Source organism: Ahaetulla prasina, chromosome 8, assembly GCF_028640845.1.
Source record: "Ahaetulla prasina isolate Xishuangbanna chromosome 8, ASM2864084v1, whole genome shotgun sequence".
Lineage (NCBI taxonomy): Eukaryota > Metazoa > Chordata > Lepidosauria > Squamata > Colubridae > Ahaetulla > Ahaetulla prasina.
In genome coordinates, this window is record NC_080546.1 from 14,130,112 (window position 1) to 14,149,971 (window position 19,860).

The window sequence follows — 19,860 nt, forward strand, 5'->3', positions numbered from 1 at the left end:
CAATTTCCCAGTCTCATCAAACTTCCTTTGCAGCTTCCTACTTGGGTTTTTCTTAAGCACCTTCCAATTATCATAAAATGTATTCAAATAAAAGACTTTTCTAACCTTGCTGCAGGGTTGCAGTGCTGGTGCTGGGGTTTTGATTGGCTGGTTGTGCTGTACTACTGGCAGTTGTGGCAGTTACAAGCCGGACATAATGGAATTTGCTTCCAGGTACCTGAATTTGCTGAACATTGGGTGCCGTTGCCAAGGGAATTATCGTCTTAAATTGAGAAGTACCCACTCCCCCAACAGTGAGGGTCTGTACTGCAGATTTCACAGCCTGTTGAAACGATATAAAATATATATTTGAGATTGCTGGCAAGCCAATTCTTCATTTCTAATGAGAGTCAGCGCAATTCCCCTCAGGCCCGAGACTAACATACAGATAAAACAATACTACCACACCGTTCATGATTAGGTCAGAATGTATTTGCTGAGTTTAGTAGAGTTACTTGATTCTGGGTTGGCTTTAAGCTATTCCTTTCAACAGTGCTTTAATTTCAATTAAGAAAGAAAGAAAGAGAGAGAGATAGAGAGAGAGAAGGAGGGAAGGGAGAAGGAAGGAAAAGAAAGAAAGAGGAAGGGAGGGAGGGAGGGAGGGAGGAAGAAAGAAAGAGGGAGAGAGGGAGGAGAGAAGGAAGGAAGGACAGAAGGAAAAGAAAGAAAGAAAGAAAGAAAGAAAGAAAGAAAGAAAGAAAGAGCAAGGAGAGAAGGATGGAAGGAAAAGAAAGAAAGAAAGAGGGAGGGAGGGAGGAGAGAAGAAAGAGGAAGGAGAGAAGGATGGAAGGAAAAGAAAGAAAGAAAGAAAGAAAGAAAGAAAGAAAGAAAGAAAGAAAGAAAGAAAGAAAGAAAGAAAGAAAGGATCAATTGTGCCTGAAGCTATGCCATTCTGCAAATCACAATCTGAAGAACAGGCTCTCAGAACAGGACTCAAGATTAGTGTGTACCTGAGCAGTTGTACTGTTAGCGACAGCTTTTCCCGGGGAAGAGGGCGTTGAATGCTGCACTGTGAGAATCTGCTGTCCCAGCGCTACGTTGAGAGGAACACTGACTGTTTTCTGTGGGGAGCTTGGAGGCTGCGAGGCGACTGACACCACCGTTAGCTGCTTAACAGAATCACACAAGTAGAGAATCCCAACTTCAAAATATATAACATTGCAAATGCGTAAGAGATCAAGACTTTCCAAAATATGGGTAGGATCTGGAGGCAAAACGAGCAAGGGGGGGACGGGACCCAAAATGCAATCGGGGTGTTTGGAAAAAAGTAAACCTATTATCAACTAGGGAGGGAGGGATGGAAAAAGAAAAGAGGTAGGGCTGGGGCCAGTGGCAGCTACAAGTCTGTTAAATCCAGAGTTCGCATAGCTGTATTAATGTACAGTAGTCCCTGACTTACAACCACAATTGAGCCCAAAATTTCTAATGTTAAGCGAGACAGTTGTTACGTGAGTTCTGCCCCATTTTACAGTCTTTCTGGCCACAGTTGTTTAGTGAATTGCTGCAGTTGATAAGTTAGTGACATGGTTGTTAAGTGAATCTGGCTTCATTGACTTTGCTTGTCAGAAGGTTGCAAAAGTGATCACATGACCAAGGCACAATGCAACCGTCATAAATATGAGTCAGCTGTCAAGCGTCTGGATTTTGATCACATGACCCTGGAGATGCTGCAATGGTCATAAGTTTGGAAACCGGTCAGAAATAACTTTTTTCAGTGCCATTGGAACTTCTAATGGTCACTAAATGAATTATTTTAAGTAAAGGGCTACCTGTATCTAATTCCTTCACTGACTCGAATAATATTTTCTGTCATACTCATTTTTATTTGGAGGATTTGTGAGTTTCCCTTTAGCACAAATTCCCATGGCAGAATAATGCCAGAGAGCAGATGATTCTAAAACAGCTGAAAACAGCCAGAAACCCTTTAGAAAGTCCATTGCAAAATCAGACTAACTTAGTTTAAGTGGAACATACATTTCAATCATTTTCACACCAATCCATTTGTGCAAATGGGAGAATGGACTGCTGAGTTTCTTAGCAATATGTCTCAAATGTGAAAACTGGAATCTGACATACAATATGTTGTGTCTTGCCCGCCCTCAGAGCAGCCGGGGCTTTCTTACCTGCTCCCGAACACTGAGGAATGTATGCCTCCCGGCCCAAGTCCTGGCTCCATGCCCACACAAACTGCAGAAGAAGGAGAATCTCCCGGCCCCAGCCCTGACTCCATGCCCAGGCAAACGGAGCAGCTAGACCCCTCCCCCTCCTCCACAGCATGTGAGCCTGAGGAGGGTTTATTCCCAACAGCTGATTGGAGTGACCCTCGCATCAGAAGATTGGATAGGCGGAGGCAACAGAGGGAAGGGAGGGGCAGGCCTTAATGAGTGCTGAGTCATGGAGCCACACCCCATGGCCTATATAAACGATCTACTTTCTGGCAGTCTCTGAGTCAGGCAAAAGTCGAACTTATCTTGCTGAAGTCACTTACTGGTCTCCTGCCTGCTCTGAGGACTTTGCTAGGACTTTGGGCAGAGCTGCAGAGGCAAGCCTGATTCGGATTTCCCTGACCCGGCCGTCAGCGGAGGAGTGGGACACGACACAATATATAGATAAGCTATTGAAATATAAGTTTACCTTATTTGGGGATTTCAAAGGGGAGATTGCTATCTTATTTGATGCCTCCTGTATTGTAGAACTTATAGTTGTCCCAATAACTCCACTTTCTGATATAGTTACAGTTTTGGGGGGTGTCCCCGGAGCAGTCTGTGTAAGAACTCTACCTGTAAAAAAAAAAAAGAGTTATAATCGTACCCATTTTCCCAGCTGATAAAGTGCAAGATTTTCTGGTAAAGGCATTAGCGCTTTCTATGAGCCAGAGGAATTGGTTTTTAATCACCATTTAACTTCAGAAATAAACAATTTAATTTTAAATTTAATTTTAAACCTTCACGTTTTGTGGCACTACAAATATATTACATACTTCACTGAATTATTTCTCTCTCTTGAATAGCCTACCTACTGCTTTATTTAAAACAAAAAACAAAACAATACTTTGGCAATAAAAAACAAAATGGTCTTCACTTAAAAAGCCACCATGTAAGCAGATATCCCAAACAGCAGTTAAAAACTAAGCAAAACACTTTTTTGCATAACTAGAGAACCACCCCCATTGCCAAAAATACCCCAAACCCACTAATCTCTTTTGAACAAATACAATTTTTATAGCAGTGCATTTTAGTATAAACCCAAAATGTTGATACAAATTTTGATTCTGGTCTTAATAATTCGTTAAACATCATAAACGACAAATGAGATATTTTTATTAATCTGATCAAATATTGCCCAGAGTCGCCCCAATCAGGGAGATGGGTAGTATACAAATTTAATAAATAAATTGAAATATCCAAGATAAATTTATGCCAGAATTTAACTCCCTTTCCTCCTATGTACATTTTGTAAATTGAATCTGCAAATGTTTGCCCCATAATTCCTTTGTAGTAAGAAAGAGAAGCAATTAATCAAGATTGTAAGAGTTAATATGACTATTTTTTTCCCTTGGACAAAAGGAAAAAAAGTAAGTAATTCCAAACATTGTTGCACTGAAGAAGAAAAAAAAAAGGTTTCCTAAGAAAAGATAGATCTTTTGCTGTAATACAATAATAAGCATGCCGAAATATGCTGAAATGGGGCAGTAATGCTTCAAATAATATGTATGATCAATCTATTGATTTCTTAGCAACAAAACCTGTCAATAATTCCAAATGGAATGAAAACATAATTGAAAGCCAACCAAGAATGCATTTCTGCACTTTATAACATATTCGTAAAACTAGCAAGCTTTCTATATTTAGCACATGGTAGGATGATTGCATGTATTCCCATGTAATCAGTCCAAGATCTGAACTTCTAGAGGTAAGCTGATAAACTTTTATACTTGGTTAGAGAACAAGTCCTTTTTATCGCTGGCATTTAAAGCACCTGTGCTTAGAAAAATGTTTCTTTAAACCAAAAAAGAAAGCAAGAGCTTACAAATCCCTTTTACACTGAGTGATTCTCTAAATCAGGGGTGTCAAACTCACGGCCCGCGGGCCAGATGCGTCACATGTTGGCCCCACCCAGAGGTGGGATTCACTTACCTTGGCTACCGGTTCGTAAATGTGAGCGCGTACAGTCTTACGCGCATGCGCAGTGTTCATGCATTACATCCGGGCGGGTGGGCGGAGCCTCCCGCAGTTGCCACTACAGGTTCAGGCGAACTGGATAGAACTGGCTGAATCCCACCTGACCCCGCCCCTGCCCAGTTTAGCAAAGGTACATCATGTGACGCTGCTATGATGCCACGAGTTTAACACCCCTGCTCTAAATGGAGTGTTTCTCAACCATGGCAACTTTAAGATGGGTGGACTTCAATTCCCAGAATCCCCCAGGCAGCAAAGCAAAGCAAAGCTGGCTGGGGAATTCTGGAAGTTGAAGTCCACCATCCTAAAGTCGCCAAGGTTGAGAAGCACTACATTTAGAGCAACTTCCCTCAAAATAACACAATGCAGAATGTGTTATTGTTTGGATAACAACTCCAAGAATTCCCAGTCAGCAGAGCCGTTGGTTGCATTGCTTGGGAATTCTGGAATTCATCATCCTACTATATCTGAACAACATCACTTCTCGCGCAGGTTCCCCCAATCTGGGTGCCTTCCAAACGCAGGGACCAACTCCCAAACTCCCCCCACCACCAGGTATACTCTGCAGAGTTGAACCTTAAATATCTGGAGAGAATCCAGACTGAAGAAAGCTGTTCCGGTGCTTTCCGTAACCTAATACCCTCCCAATGCTTGCAGGTAACACTGTTTTGACAAATTTCAAGAAACCAGGAATGGAAAATCCATTATGAAATCAAAACCCATCAAACGTCACTTTATACTTCCCATTCACTTGTTACACCCTGGGTAAATATTACGACATGAAAAAAGCCATTAAGATATTGATATATATAGATATAGATATAAACCTGCAATAACTGGTGATACTTGAGTTGTCTGCCCTGTAACTGCTTTGCTATTGATTGGTTTTGTGATGATGAGTTTTGTTATCATTGGAGCTGAAGTTGGTGTCCTGGTTTTCTTAGCAATCTAAAAAAAAACAATGAGAAATCCAATGACCAATCATTTCTTTAGAAGTGAACCCAAACTACTTAGAAGCAAGGGAGAATCACCCCTGGCCAAACTCCACTGAACCCCCACCCACCCCCCAAAAAACCAAAACCAAAAGAACAGCCTAAACCTATCACATTAAAGCTACATGGGTAGGACAGGTACAGAGTGCTCCTCTTACGACCATAATTGAGCCCAACATTTCTGCTGTTAAGTGAGACATTTGTTAAATGAGTTTTGCCCTATTTTATGACCTTTCTTGCCACAACTGTTAAATGAATCACTGCAGTTGATAAAGTTAGTAATCCGGTTGTTAAGTGAATCTGGCTTGGCTTCCCTGTTGACTTTGCTTGTGAGAAGGTCACAAAAGGGGATCACATGACCCTAGGACACTGCAATCGTCATTAATATGAACCCGTGGCCAAGCATCTGAATTTTGATCATATGAGCATATGATGGGGATGCTGCAAAGGTCATAACTGTGAGAAACGGTCATAAGTCACATTTTTCAATGCCGTGTAACTTTGAACGGTCACTAAACAAACTGTTGTAAGTCGAGGACTACCTGTACTGGGAGGGAATCCAGCCAGTGAGGAATGGCTATAGTCTAAATCAGGGATGTCCAACCCGCAGCCCATGAGCTGCATGCAGTCCCCAACAGCTAGTGATGAGGCCCCAAAAGATAATTAAAAAAACATTTTAAAAAAGGCAGTTTGTTATTTATATACATTAAGTATAGTATATATTTTGTATGCAGTCTAAGACAGGGGTCTCCAACCGTGGTTCCTTTAAGTCTTGTGGACTTCAACTCCCAGAGTTCAGCTGGCTGAGCAAAGCTGGCTGAGGGACTCTGGGAGTTGAAGTCCACAAGTCTTAAAGGGTCCAAGGTTGGAGACATTCCTGGTCTAAGACATTCCTTTTTATTTAATGCAGCTCAGACAAGCTAAAATATTGGCCAACCATGTCCTAAAATAGTCCTACTTCTTTGTAGAGTTTAACAAAGAGAGAATTCTTGGCCCAAGGCAAATATAATTTTAATGCAGACTGCATAATACAAGTAAGTGTGCAAGCGTCTGAATTTTGATCACATGATCATGGGGATGCTACAAAGGTCGTAAGTGTGAAAAATGACAAGTCACTTTTTTTCAGTGCCACTGTAACTCTGAATGGCCACTAAATGAACTGCTGTAAGTTGAGGACTATCTGTATATGCATAGGATGTACAACGGGATGGGAGGCAAAATAACTGACTCAGTTAATAGATTCATACATTGGTTTGCAATATGTATATATCATTTTATTATGAAGAAGAATCTTCCCAAACTGCATTAAAAGCAAAAAAGCTGAAAGCACATACCATGTGAAGAAAATGTGAAAAGGAATGAAAACTGTACATAACAACTGCATATATAAACATAAGTAAAAATTTAAACCTCAGTTTAGCAAGTGATTCATGGGGGTAAGTATAAGCGCAAGAACTGTAAGTCTTCATGCCTATGTCTGAAGAATATTCCTTTGGGTTTGGCCTATTATGAAAAAGCAAAAAAAAAAATTGTAAATATAGATTAATCATTATTTTTATTTATTTTTTTGCTTTTTCATAATAGGCCAGAAACAAAGACATATTCTTCAGACATGGACCTGAAGACTTTCAGTTTTTGAGCTTAGTTACTGAATTACTGCTAAACTGAAGTCTAAATTTTTGCATGTTTATATGTTTGCCTATATATAGTTAACATTCCTTTCCACATTTGCTTCTCACGGTGTGTACTTTCATTCTTCACTGCACCTGACAAGACCAGTCTTAAGGCTGGTCTCCAAACTGCCAACTTTCACTTCTAGTAATCATCTGATTGGTTGGTTGACTCTAGAAAATTGATCAACTCAGTAAGTCTCTGGATAGCGTGCAACTTTAAAAACAATAGAAACCAAAATAAGGAAAGAATAGGACTGCAAGGCGATCAAAGTGGTCAGTCCTAGAGGAGATCAATCCTGACTGCTCTTTAGAAGGCCAGATCCTGAAGATGAAACTCAAATACTTTGGCTACCTAATGAGAAGGAAGGACTCACTGGAGAAGAGCCTAATGCTGGGAACGATTGAGGGCAAAAGAAGAAGGGAAGGCAAAGATTGAGGTGGCTGGATGGAGTCACTGAAGCAGTAGGAGTGAACTTAAATGGGCTCCAGAAGATGGTAGAGGACAGAAAGGCCTGGAGGAATGTTGTCCATGGGGTTGCGATGGGTCGGACACGACTTCACAACTAACAACAACAAGGATAATGTCCCAGAGGGAAACTTTCAAAATAACAGGTGAATCCTGAAAGAGGTTCACCATCTCAACAAAATCAAGTCCTGAGAAAAAGTCAAGTTTCCAAAGTTTGGTAATTTTGAGGAAACACTTTCTGATATATGCTACTATAACCCCATCTCGATGGGCAAGGTCATTTATTATTTAAAAATTGCTCATCATCTCCGCTGTCTTTTAACATCCTTGCTTTAGAACTTGCTTTTTAGAGATTTATTGAGGGTTTTTTTTAAACCTAGCCAGCTGTCCTCTGCACCTACCGGTGCCATCAAAGGGAATTCCCAATAGGACATCACTTTTATTGCAAAGGGAATAATTTGTAGAAGTCCTTCTTACCTGCACTGCTTTTAATTGCTGGGTCTGCAGTACGGATGACTGGTTTGCGGTATTTACCAGCTGGCACCCTGGAGTCAAAGTAGAGACACCAATGATGGGTTTCACCTCTGACCTTCCTCCAATTGTGACCACCTTGAACTGCTGGGCTGGAACCTTGGAGTCACTTGCTTGTAATTGCGATGTGGTCTTCTGAGACTGTGACAGCTGGTTGTGGGGTAGCGCTAAGACAATTGGTTGTCCGGGCTTGCCCAGAGTTGTTACTATGAGTTTTTGACCTTCCTGCTTTATGGCCTGTTTACCAATTTTCAAGTCCGTTGCTTTGTTAAGAATAATTTGATTGCCTGATAGAGAAACGGGAGTCTGGGTGCCCAGCTTCTGGAGGCCGCTTTGAAAAGAAGGTTGTGGAGTCACACTGGCATCAGATTTTACGAAGGCAGCATTGCCGGTAACGGGGCCAACACAATTGCTGGGCAATGCGACAGATTCCGTAGTGACTGAGGGTGCGTCAATAGTAGTATGATCCTCAGCGGAGCTTACATTTGCTATTCCCTCCAGTTCCGTTTCCATAGGAATAGGGTCCCCCACAATTACAGCTTCGATGCTCTCGTCTTCCTCCAATGTTATACCTGTGTCCATGATCTCTTCGGGGAGCAAGCTGTTCACTTCTGCTGACACAACCTCCATTTTACAGGTGTTGATGGTAGGTTCAACAGGAGCCACTGCAGTGATATTTTTAAAAAAATGTTCAATTTTCACGTTCCACCAAACTATGTGACGTGAAACATCAGATGTGTCATAACTGGACAGCTATATAATTATGGAAGTGACGTATTAGCAACTGTGGATAAATATACCATTAGCATCCTCTCCCCCATATATACAAATCTATTAGCTAATAAGAAAAGTTACTAATTATATTGAAAGGGTTATTATACCTCAGAAACCAGGAGTCTGAGCTACAAATCAGGACACTCCCAGTTCTAATCACTTATTAGCCATAAATATACTGAATAATCAACAATAATATCTTTTTCAGCTTCAGCCACTTTGGGGGAGCTTTCCTCCCTTCCAGCATAATGCTTATGTTTTAATGCTGAAAAAACTCCCATCAACAAAAGCATGACATATATTTGTGAGTGGAAGATATTTTGATTTTCTATTACATAGGGAGAGGATGGTTAACACATTACTCACCAAATATAAACCATAGTCAAATGGGAATTAATTTGCTTTAAAATAACCTCCTTTGTTAACAACGTAAGCTTTCACTATACCAAAACACTGGGCTGGCAGGATTTCTGCTGGAAATGACAGCATGCAGGGACAAGTTATCCCATCCTTTTTCAATAGCGAACTCTGTGAAAGTGACCCTTGTGTACAACAATATTTATAGATTTATTCAAAACCTCCCAGTGCCACCAGTGCTGCATGGGTTGGGGCAAGAAGGGCCCCCCGTGGCTAGCCAAAAAGGCACTATAACTCCATTTCTATAAAACAAAATACGTATTACAGTATTATTAATATCCAGCTTTACAGAAGTAAAGTATGGTAAAGAATGTTGGGAATTCATATTTAAACTTGATATGATGATGAAAGTAGGGAGGGTACAAAATGCTTGACACGTTGACATTATGTCTAGATTGGACATTGGCGCAACGCAGCAGTGACACTAATTTTGTGAAATAGAAATATTTCTAATTACCTGAATTTCTTTTAAATTCCTGCTGCTTCACATCGGTGCACCTCCAAAAACATCATCGTGCAGCACTATGTGCTGAAGCTGCAAAATATAATGATGTTTGTTATTTTCAGATCCATCCTAAATTGAGAAAATGCTTATACTGTCAGGATATTTTCCTTCACCTTTGATATTTTTTTTTTAGTCAAGGCCAATTATAGATACACAATGTTGACATCCTCTCACGGTGCCTGAAGGCAGAAGGGGCCTGAATGGGGAACAAAAGGCTTCAGAAGATCCTGGTAAGACTGGGGGGGGGGGCCTTTAGGTTGTAGGGTCTTCTGGATTTGGATCTTTGGTGCTCTCAGTGGGGTTGCATTGCCCTAAGCACTCTGGCACTCCTTTTGGACTCACAACTGCTGCTCAAGGAGCAGGTTCCAGTCATGGCTAGGAGGGCCATTATGCAGCTTTGTATTGTCACCAGATGTGCCCATTTCCCAAATGGACTACTGTAACGTGCTCTACATGGGGCTGCCCCTTCAAGAGAATCCAGAAACTTCAGCTGGTGCAAAATGCAGAAGCCCTGGCAGTTATGTCTACGGAAATTCTCAATCATCCAGGTCATGGTTGTCCCAAAGGTACTTTTTCCAAAAGGCAAAGTGGATTTCTTGGGGTTTTTTTTTTCCTTTGGAAACATTTTGCTTCTCATCCACAAAGATTCTTCAATTAGAAGCTAGAAGCAGTTTCAGTTAGATCTGAAGAAGCTTCTTGGATGAGAAACAAAACATTTTCAAAAAAAGAAAAACAGGAGAGGAGAGGAGGAGAGGAGAGGAGAGGAGAAGAGAACCTGGGAAAGTCCAGCTGCCTTTTGGAAACTGTATTTTTGAGACACTAGCAGTGATGTATGCCCTAGGACTGCACATGCTATGCCTCTGATCCAGAGCTGAACTGGTTGCCATTTTTCTTCTGGCTCCAATTCAATGTGCTGGTTATATACCTTAAAAGCCTACATGGCCCACGTTATCCATCATATCAGGTCCAGCAGGAGAGGCACGTTGTGGGTCCCTTCAGTCAGGAAGTGTATTAGACAGGACCGAGGAGGAAAGCTTTTTCTGCCATAGCCCCTGACCTGTGAAACGTCATTCCCTACAAGGTGAGGCTCGCCCCAACTTGTTTCAGAAGGTCAATAAAACATGGGTTGATCAACTAGCTTGGGGAGCCCATGATAGAATTACAGGTACAACCACAATTGAGCCCAAAATTTCTGTTGTTAAGTGAATTTTCCCCCATTTTACAACTTTTCTTGCCTCAGTTGTTAAGTGAATCACTGCAGTTGATAAGTTATTGGCCTGGTTGTTAAGTGAATCTGGCCTCCCCACTGACTTTGCTACTCAGAAGGACATAAAAGGGGATCACATGACCCTGGGACACAGCAATGGTCATAAATATGAACCAGTTACCAAACGTCTGAATTTTAATCACATGATCATGAGGATGCTGGAAAGGTTGTAACTTTGAAAAACTGTCATAAATCACATGTTTCAGTGCCGTTGTAACTTTGAATGGTCACTAAACAAAATGTTTTAAGTTGAGGACTACCTATAGAGCATGCTGGATAACTCTATGACAATTATAGAAAACACTCTGTATGTTTTGCCACCATTTTGTTGTTTTATTTGTTGTTATCTTTAAAAAAAAATTAATTCAAATTGTTTTAATGGGTTTCCTATATTTTTATTGTTATTATGTATGGAGACCAGAGTAACTGTATCAGATGGGTGGCTATACAACTGTGATTAAATAAATGTTCTGGAAACCATTATACAAATCTGGAGTTTTATTAGTTGTGTGATAGTCTTGTCCTGACTGAAACACTTTTAAAAAGCAAAGGTGTTTCCCCCCCACAAAAAATGCCACTCAAGAGCAATTGGCAGTTGGGTGGTGCGAAAGTTCAATAAATTATTAAATTATTATTAAAAGACTGCATCACTAATACAGATTCAGATATGAATCACAGCACTATCTGTAGTTATTGCAGGAGCACTTCAGATACATTTTTCACGGAGAAATGCATTTCACACCCATGGTTAATGAGGTACCTGAGGAACAAAGCGAGGATCATAATTTTTCGAATGAAAATTATGACCCTGTAAAGATTTGAGAGCAGCGCATCCAAGCACCAATAATAGTTTATTGCCCACAGTAGTCAATTTACAATCAACTAGGGTAGGGATGGGCAACTTTTTGATGGCTAAACATGTTTCAGCATCAAGGTGTAAGAACAGGAGTACAGAAAATGCAAAGTAGGTGGGGCATGATGACTTTTTAAAGTGAAGTTATTTAGAAAGTTTCAGGATTTTCTTGTTTTAAAATCCTTAAGTCTTTTTTTATACTGAGCGTTTATGTAAGAAATCATGCCACTAATTTCAGCAACTACGGTCAGAGTTGGCTCTGAAATTACCATACACAAAATAATAATAATCTGGGGAAGGGGTTCAAGGGCTACATGCAGACAGACAGATAGTATATTTAGATATTAAATGAATTATTCCATAATTTGTTAACCATAGAAGAAAAATGTGGCAGCTTGTTTTGTTTATAACACCTTGGTTTTCATAAATTAAAAAGCTGATATGCATTTTTAACTGGATGTACGACTCACAAGTTCACTGTACTGTTGTGTTTTTTTTTTAAAAAATGTAAAAATTATCCATCTTCTGAAAAATCCTCCTGTTTTTCAAAACCTGACTTCAGAATCTGAGTGGGAAAATGAAGGAAAAATTATAACAAGAGAACAGGTTGGTACCGTATTTTAATAGTTGGCTGTTGTGGGTTCAAATAGATCTTTATTTTTAAAGAGTGCATATTTTTAGCATTGATTTTTGTAGAGAGTATATTATCATGTACTAGAATACACACTAGGAATTTTTGAGTTAGAGGAAACACAACAATCTTGTATAATTGAGATGTGTGGGTATGTGTGTTGTACATATGAAAAGTCAGTTGTATGTCTACTTACTTTAACATTCATCAACATGGATGTTATTTATTTTCAACTAGATTTCATCAGAAAATGTTCAGGCAACGTTATCCTAGATATCAGAATCCATGGATAGTTGCATTTAGTTCCTCAAAGTTAATTATAAATACTAAACAGACTATTTATATAAAGTTCCCATGCATAATTAAAGGCTTATCTACAAAGTATTCTCATACATTAATGAAATACTAATAGTTTGGGTCACTGATTAAAAAGGTTCTTTATGACTCTCTATTATTTTATGACTAATAATTAAAACAGCTTACAGGACTAGTGTTTTAATCATTTGTTAAACAATGTGCTTGACTTCAGCATTTTTAAAAATATTTTAACTACGATAAACTCACCAGCTATTTCATATTTAATGAATGAATTTATGGGGACCTTATTTAACTTTGTTATAATATTTGAATTTCAGATTTATAAGCTAGGAAATCCAAGATTATAGGCAGGTTTTATTTAATTTTCACTTGTCATTACTGGATGAGAATTATTTGTAATTAGTAGTATCACTAGACTTATTTCACCTACACTTAGATAAAATTTGAATTTACTGATTAATTCTTCTTTAGACTACTCAAATGATTAACATTTTTTCACATAAACTTGCAGAGTTACCGTAAGTAAACTGACTGAACTTAGAATTTCTTGTAAAAAAAAAATCTAAGTAAAGAAATTGGACTCTCCAATTCTACATCTAATATTTGTAGTGTTCCTGAACAATTTCTGAAGAAGAGAGAAATATGTATGTTTTAGAGGAAATAGATAGAAGTTAATGCAATCAAAGATGCCTTTGAATTACTTCCATAGTGTACTCTTACAAAGATATATAGAAATGTAATCATACATATGGCTGTCAATAATGCATAGTAACCCATTTCAAAAAATATACTTTATGAAAGGTAGAATCTGTTAAATCCAACTATTTTGCAGCTATATTACTAACATATGAAAGTTTTATGTCAATTAGCACTGTATTTGAAATATTGATGTTGATCATAAGCTTCCATGGATTCTAATTTCCACTTTTTGAATATTATGATACTGACATAAAACACATGCCTGGATAAGGACAGAAGAAAGGTGAAACAAGAGGGCAAAAAGCATAATTATCTAGATAGCAACTATTTACAAAATATCTTTTCACAGGTGAACTAATTGATGTATTACATTAAGGAGCTTTGGAACCCTTTGTTTCTGTTTAATCCATGGACAGAACTAAGTCACTGCATGAACTGTAGCTCGCATATTTAGCAATGAAATTGCTTTTTGTAATTTTTTGGCATTTGAGAGTAGTTTCTTCACATCAATGATAGAAAGTCTTGGAAATATAAAGTGTTTATTATTTATTTAAGGGTGTCGACATTTTTTAATTCATTGTCTGTTTGGTATTTAAACCAGGCAGTTAATTCTACATAGAGTGCCATACAGGGTTGCTGACATATCAAGATACAATCAAACAATAAATTGTCTATTTGTGGGCACATAAAATTATAACGTACAATAGTGTTGCTAGTTTAAATATAAATCTGGGTGTGCTGCAAAGCTTGGTTCCTATCTTTCTATCATTCTGGCTTGTTCTACTATTGCTAATAACTTGACATAGGCTGATTGGTTGACTATATACAAGTACATACTACCAGCCTCAGCCTACAAGAAGGAAATGCCATTATCCAAAATAAGCTGAAGAGCATAAATTATACATTTGATTCGTTTTACTTAGAAACTTTAGATAACATTGTTTTCTTCTTTGGTTTACTGTAATTTTTTCCTATACAAATCTTAACTATTGTTTTTTGTTTGCTGATTATTTAGCTGGGTATACATTCTGCTTGGAAAATATTCCCTTGAAGTCCTTTAGCTGCAAGTCTATCATTCAGCAGCCGTATAGTTACAATGGCACTGAATGAGACTTATGACCAATCCTCGTAGTTGTGACCATGTCAGCATCCCCAGTCACATGACTGTGATTCAGGTGCTTGGCAACCGGCTCACAATTACAATGGGCACGGTATTCTCTGGTCATATGGTTCCCATTTGTGAACTTCACTGATGGCTTTTGACAAGCTGGTAGGAAGTTACAAATAGCAAACATAAACAGCAAACTGCACCTAACAACTTGGTTCACTTAATGACAGCAACCATAACTGCTGCAACTGCTGCCGTAAGTTGGTGTGCTTAGGTGACATTGCGCTTTACAGGTGCATTGCTTGCAATATCGCTGATTCCAATCATTACCTGTGAATCTATTCTAATTGTGATAAGTTTTGAGACTTCATGTTCAAGCTTATCAATGTCTATTTATTTATTTTATTAATTTACTACATTTCTATACCGCCCATTTCACCTAAGTGAGTCTGGGCAGTTAACGGTCAAAATATAGTTGTTGTTTTTTTAAATGTAAACATATTTGGATGTATTTTACTTAAGATTAGCCCAATATTACATCTATTGTATTTTACTGTTGTTAACTTGAGAATCTAATCTAATTGAAATAGGTTTTGAGATTTTAGGCTTAGCATGTATTTTACAGGTAAAAAACAGATCGTATAGTTTTTGAAAATGTAAAAATATTTTACTTAAGAATATAACACATATCAAAAACAGGCAAGTAATCTGCAGATTATGTTGGTTTCCATTTTATAGCATACAATATAAAGCTTATATAATGATCTAAACATAAACAGTTCTCCTATACTTCTGCCAATGTTTTTTTAAAAACAAAAATGATAAAATACTCCATCAAATACCAAAAATACCTGGAATTCAAAACTAAGCAGAGTTTTTTTCTACACTGGTTGAAATGTCTTATGTTGTATATTAAATAATTTGCAATGCCTTATATTTCTGTTTTATGTATTATTTTAGAATGAGGCCTTTTAAATACAACTGTAGAAGAGGAAGATAGAAAAGAATCCCTTGTTTACATTATCAGGTATTTTATTTCTAATATATCACTTGAACATACAATTTCTAATTAATTTGGGGTACAAAATCAGAACATTTAATCACATTATAATTTCTATAAAATGGAGCTGCCACAAAGTTCAAAGCGGTAGAAGAGCTGCAGATTCACAGAAAAATGGTTCTACCCTGAAATAAGCTAAACAACAATGGTGATAATAATTTGCAGCATTTTAGGATGGAGCTGTTAAATAAAAATGTTTTTCTTCCAGAGGCATTATGTGGAATAATTGTCATTCATCTATGGCATTTTTGCCAGGAATAGGACCTGTCCTAAATCACCCTTGGCATCCAGAGTCTCCTATTAAAAAGAGGAGAAAACCCCATTTTTTCCTAATAACTTTTCTTTTAACTGTTCATTTACTGATTGCTACGCTGAGCTTTCTTCTCTTTTCAAAAGTTGAGGATTTTTTTTTGGGGGGGGGGAAATCTTGTTTTATTTTACTTATTATAAACGTGAACATCCAAACACAGGTGGAAGCTTTCACAAGTGCTAATTAAAAGAGATGACTTTTGAAACACACCCATAAATGTGGGAAAGAGCAGCTCTGAAATTACTTTTTAAGACCCTTTTGTTGCCCCACAAGCACTTTTTAAGCTACTCATATTCTTCACTACCCTGTAGAGCAAAGGATGAAGAATACTTCCTAGGCAACCCAGAGTAAAGCAGCAAAGCCCCAGCCGGGATTCCTCCAGAAAAATGCCACCACCTCCCCCGCCCCGCGAGTCTTCCTATCCTCCCAGCTGACCGAGACAAGGAACCGTGGCACAGCTGGACAACTCTCGATCGCGCCCCCCCCCCCGGGGAAGAAAATTAGGCCCCGGGAGCTCCCAATCCCTTTCCCAGCGGCACAAGCGGGGCGCTTCCGGGGACGGAACACCTGCATCCAAAGCAGGAGCCGCTCGATGGGCTCCAGCCTCCGTGGCCGGCGCATCCAGGGCTGCCCAGACCGCGATGCGCCCTTTTCTCTCACCCTCTCCGGGAGGCAGCCGCGAGTCCTTCCAGGCTGGTCGGTGCCAGCTCCCGGGCGGCCGGGCGGGCGGGCGGGCGGGCAGGAAGGGAGCGTCCCGCCCCGAGGGTCTGCCTGGCTGGAAGGCTGGAGGGCCGCTGGCAGCAAGCAGGCAGAGCCTCTTCGGGCTGTTGAGCTGCCGCTTCTGGAATGTCAAGGGCCGGGATAGGATTTCGAAAGATCCGCCATTTTCACTTCGTCATCACCCTCGCAGCCCCAGCTCCGCAACCACCCCGGCCTCCTCCCGCCGGACTCGCCTCCGCCCCGGAGCCCGCCCAGGGAAGCCCTCCCACCGCCAGGAAAGGAAGACCGGGAAATATGCCCTGCCGGACCCGGCCGTCCCTGACCGACGGCGACCGGAGCGGAGAGAAGGACCCGCTCCCCGAGACGAAGGCGAAGCCGGAGGACCAGGAGGGGGACTCGCTCCGGCAACGCCGCCCGGGTGGATCGGCCGCCTTCCGAGTCCCCGCGGCACCTTAACAGGCGGTCGGGGCTTTGCACCGTTGAAAAAAAGTGGCGGATTTCTAGGAGCAGAAGAAGCGTTTCGTCTGGATAGACGGGAGAGTTTCTCGGGTTAAAAATGGGAACGAAAGTTTTTTTTTTTTTTAAAAAATCTGAGGCTGGAGGAAGGGGGGGGGGATGTCGGATGATTGATATTAACAGAAACTGACCTTGAAGATCTGGAAAATGTAGTGTAGAAATGCAAGAGCAAAAATACGGTGCAGGTGCTGCAGTTAAAAACAACAACAACTGTGTACCAAAAGTGTTTTGTTTTTTTTCAAGAGGCAACTGGACTTTCTGTTTTTTCTTTGAAGACGTTTTGCTTCTCATCCAAGAAGCTTCTTCAGCTCTGACTAGATGGAGCTGAAGAAGCTTCTTGGATGAGAAGCGAAAGGTCTTCAAAGAAAAACCAGAAGAGGCTTTTTTCAAGCCTCTTGAAAAAAGCACCTTTGGGACAACCACGACCTAAATGACTGAGAATCTCCATAGGCAAACAACTGTGTACAGTATCTCAGAAAATATGTACTTGGGTCACCTGCAGAATTGTCAAGAATAAAACTCAAATCAGCAGAGCAAACTAAAGCAAAACAGGAGGCAACAAAGAATTATAGAGCTTGAGTGAACTAACATAATACATATTTACTCAGAAGTAAAGCTGGCAGATGTGAAGCTGCAGAAAGAATTTGAGCCTTGGATTTCTTTGAATGACAGGCACTGCTTCTATAAGCAGTTAGCACACCTCTTAATAGTCAAATGAAAATGGCACAGTAAAATGACAAATGTTAAACCCATGAATGTATTCAAGTTATTCTGTAAATCACATGAGAAAAATTGTAAAGCCAATGCTATGTCACAATTAAGCACAAGCTAAGTATTGGGCACACACTTTACACAAGCAATAAATATATGATTCTCAGTTGTTGCCAAATTACAACAATTCAACTTCTGGGCAAATTTAGGTTTCTCTTCTGTGTGTTAGGTTCTCATCAATACAATCTTGCCAAGCCATTGGCTGCATCAATCATATCACCAAAAACTTCAAAGAAAGTTTTGTATATATTAAGATTACTGTATAATTTTAGCAGTTATAAATTTTAGCAGTTATAAAGTAAGCTGAATACCATCGCCTACATGCTACAATAGGATAAAAGCCTGATTCCTTTTCCTACATTGGCATTAATCCAGAGGGAACAAAATAGAGATCCTATCAGAAAAGAATATACGAGGATATAGCTCTGGGTTGAACTGTGGAGTTCTTGGTGCTCTCTGACCTTGGTTGTTTGCTTGCTAATGTTACTTGCTCCTGCTATAGTTTGGTAATAAAAGTCTGCAAGCAAACAACTAACCTCAGACAGTATCAAAGACTCCCCCACAAAATCTATTTAATTTACATTTAAAACAATTATATTGTAGAACAGAAGCTCACAATGTATGGCCCAATGTTGTATGCGACCCTTAAAAAATTTGGGTTTAGCCTCCAGAGCCTCCACATTCCACTCCATTGAATGGAAATAAAATTTTACTTTTACCTTGGTATCACCAACTTTTTCATGTCTGGTCCCTGGCATGTCAGCAAAAGGAAAAGTGCAGTCCTTGGACTGAAAAAATTACACAGCCTTAGAAAAGATTAGGTTCTTAATACTCAATTATTATTTGGCTCTAAGTACTCTGTAGATTTACTTCAACTTCCCAACATCATTTTCACTGTCAACATAGCAATAAAGCAATTTATCAGACAATATTAATATTGATATTCAAATATATTTTATATAGTCTTCCACTCACCCACAGAAAGTGTGCATGCTTTATATAAACCTATTTGTTCATTAGCTTATCTATTGTTTTCTGAGTAATGGATCATCATTGTTTCAGAAGATATTACTAACACTATGAATGTGAAATGTACTTGCCAAAAGTAGGAGAAAAAGACATCTATTTATGATACGAACAAATTGAGACTGCTTTAACAGCAAATAAAGTATCTCATTTTATCTCAGAAAATATCTCAGAAAACAGACATTTTTTCTGAATCCTGATTAGATAATAAAAATAAGACAAAACATGAAGTACAGTAATGGAAGCAAGAATTGTCTGCAAAGCCAGACAAGTATAGAAAAAGGTAATAAATGTTGAGGGTGCCCATTAGATTTGCTTATGTTCCTCTTTCTTATCTTGCAAGTCTTTATCCAGGATGTGGCTTTTATTGTTTTATCTATATATGAAAAACAAAGAAAAATAGAAATGGGAAATTAAGGGAAGGGATAAAAGAGGGGGAAAGAAAATGTAAGGTACAAGGGAAATGTAAGGTACAAGGGAAAAAAGAAAAAAAAGGTATTGACTTTGGATTTCTTTTAGCACAGTACAAGATAAGAACACTTGAGCCTCAACCTTTTGCTTTTACACATTACTACATAACTAGCGACAAATATAACAACAAATCCATCTACTCTAAAACCAAAATCAAAGTTTCATTTTTTTCATGACAAGCACAAAATCCAGAAGCGATAGCCAAATGAAAAACATACTTAAACATATTCTCCTCTTTGAATAAAATAATCAATTGAACCATTTCTGCTTTCGCTTCCTTGCTGTGCAAATAATATGTTTGCATCTCTTCATCTCTATTTGCATCTCTTCATCTTATCTAGCAAGTCTCTGATTTCCTTTTTCACTCCTTTTCTGCACTGGCAAAAGGTGGGTCACCTCCCTCCCCCACAAAGGAAAATGACAGGACAGGTATCTGTATGCAAACAAAATTTATTTTAACTTTTTTTTCCCTTTCACAAAAAATAAAAAAGCAAAGACTTTTCCGACCAAGTTATTATCATTTTCACAACCCCTA

General features: G+C 39.2%; 1 protein-coding gene across 7 annotated transcripts in view; it reads right to left on the reverse strand.

Annotated features, from left to right (window-relative positions):
* LIN54 (lin-54 DREAM MuvB core complex component) overlaps positions 1-19,860 on the reverse strand; it is a 38,711-nt gene that overhangs the window by 17,253 nt on the left and 1,598 nt on the right. For 2 of the 7 annotated variants that reach the window (XM_058193022.1, XM_058193020.1), the window contains 6 exons: positions 9,528-9,605; positions 7,826-8,544; positions 5,045-5,165; positions 2,674-2,819; positions 990-1,148; positions 106-322 (listed from right to left, as the gene is read on the reverse strand). In XM_058193022.1, coding sequence (XP_058049005.1) covers positions 106-322; positions 990-1,148; positions 2,674-2,819; positions 5,045-5,165; positions 7,826-8,509 — 1,327 coding nt within the window. In that variant the 5' untranslated portion in view covers positions 8,510-8,544; positions 9,528-9,605. Of the gene's footprint in view, positions 1-105; positions 323-989; positions 1,149-2,673; positions 2,820-5,044; positions 5,166-7,825; positions 8,545-9,527; positions 9,606-12,165; positions 16,211-16,481; positions 17,299-18,547; positions 19,231-19,860 lie in introns of those variants that run through there. The other 5 variants (XM_058193021.1, XM_058193025.1, XM_058193018.1 and 2 more) reach the window with 5 other exon arrangements.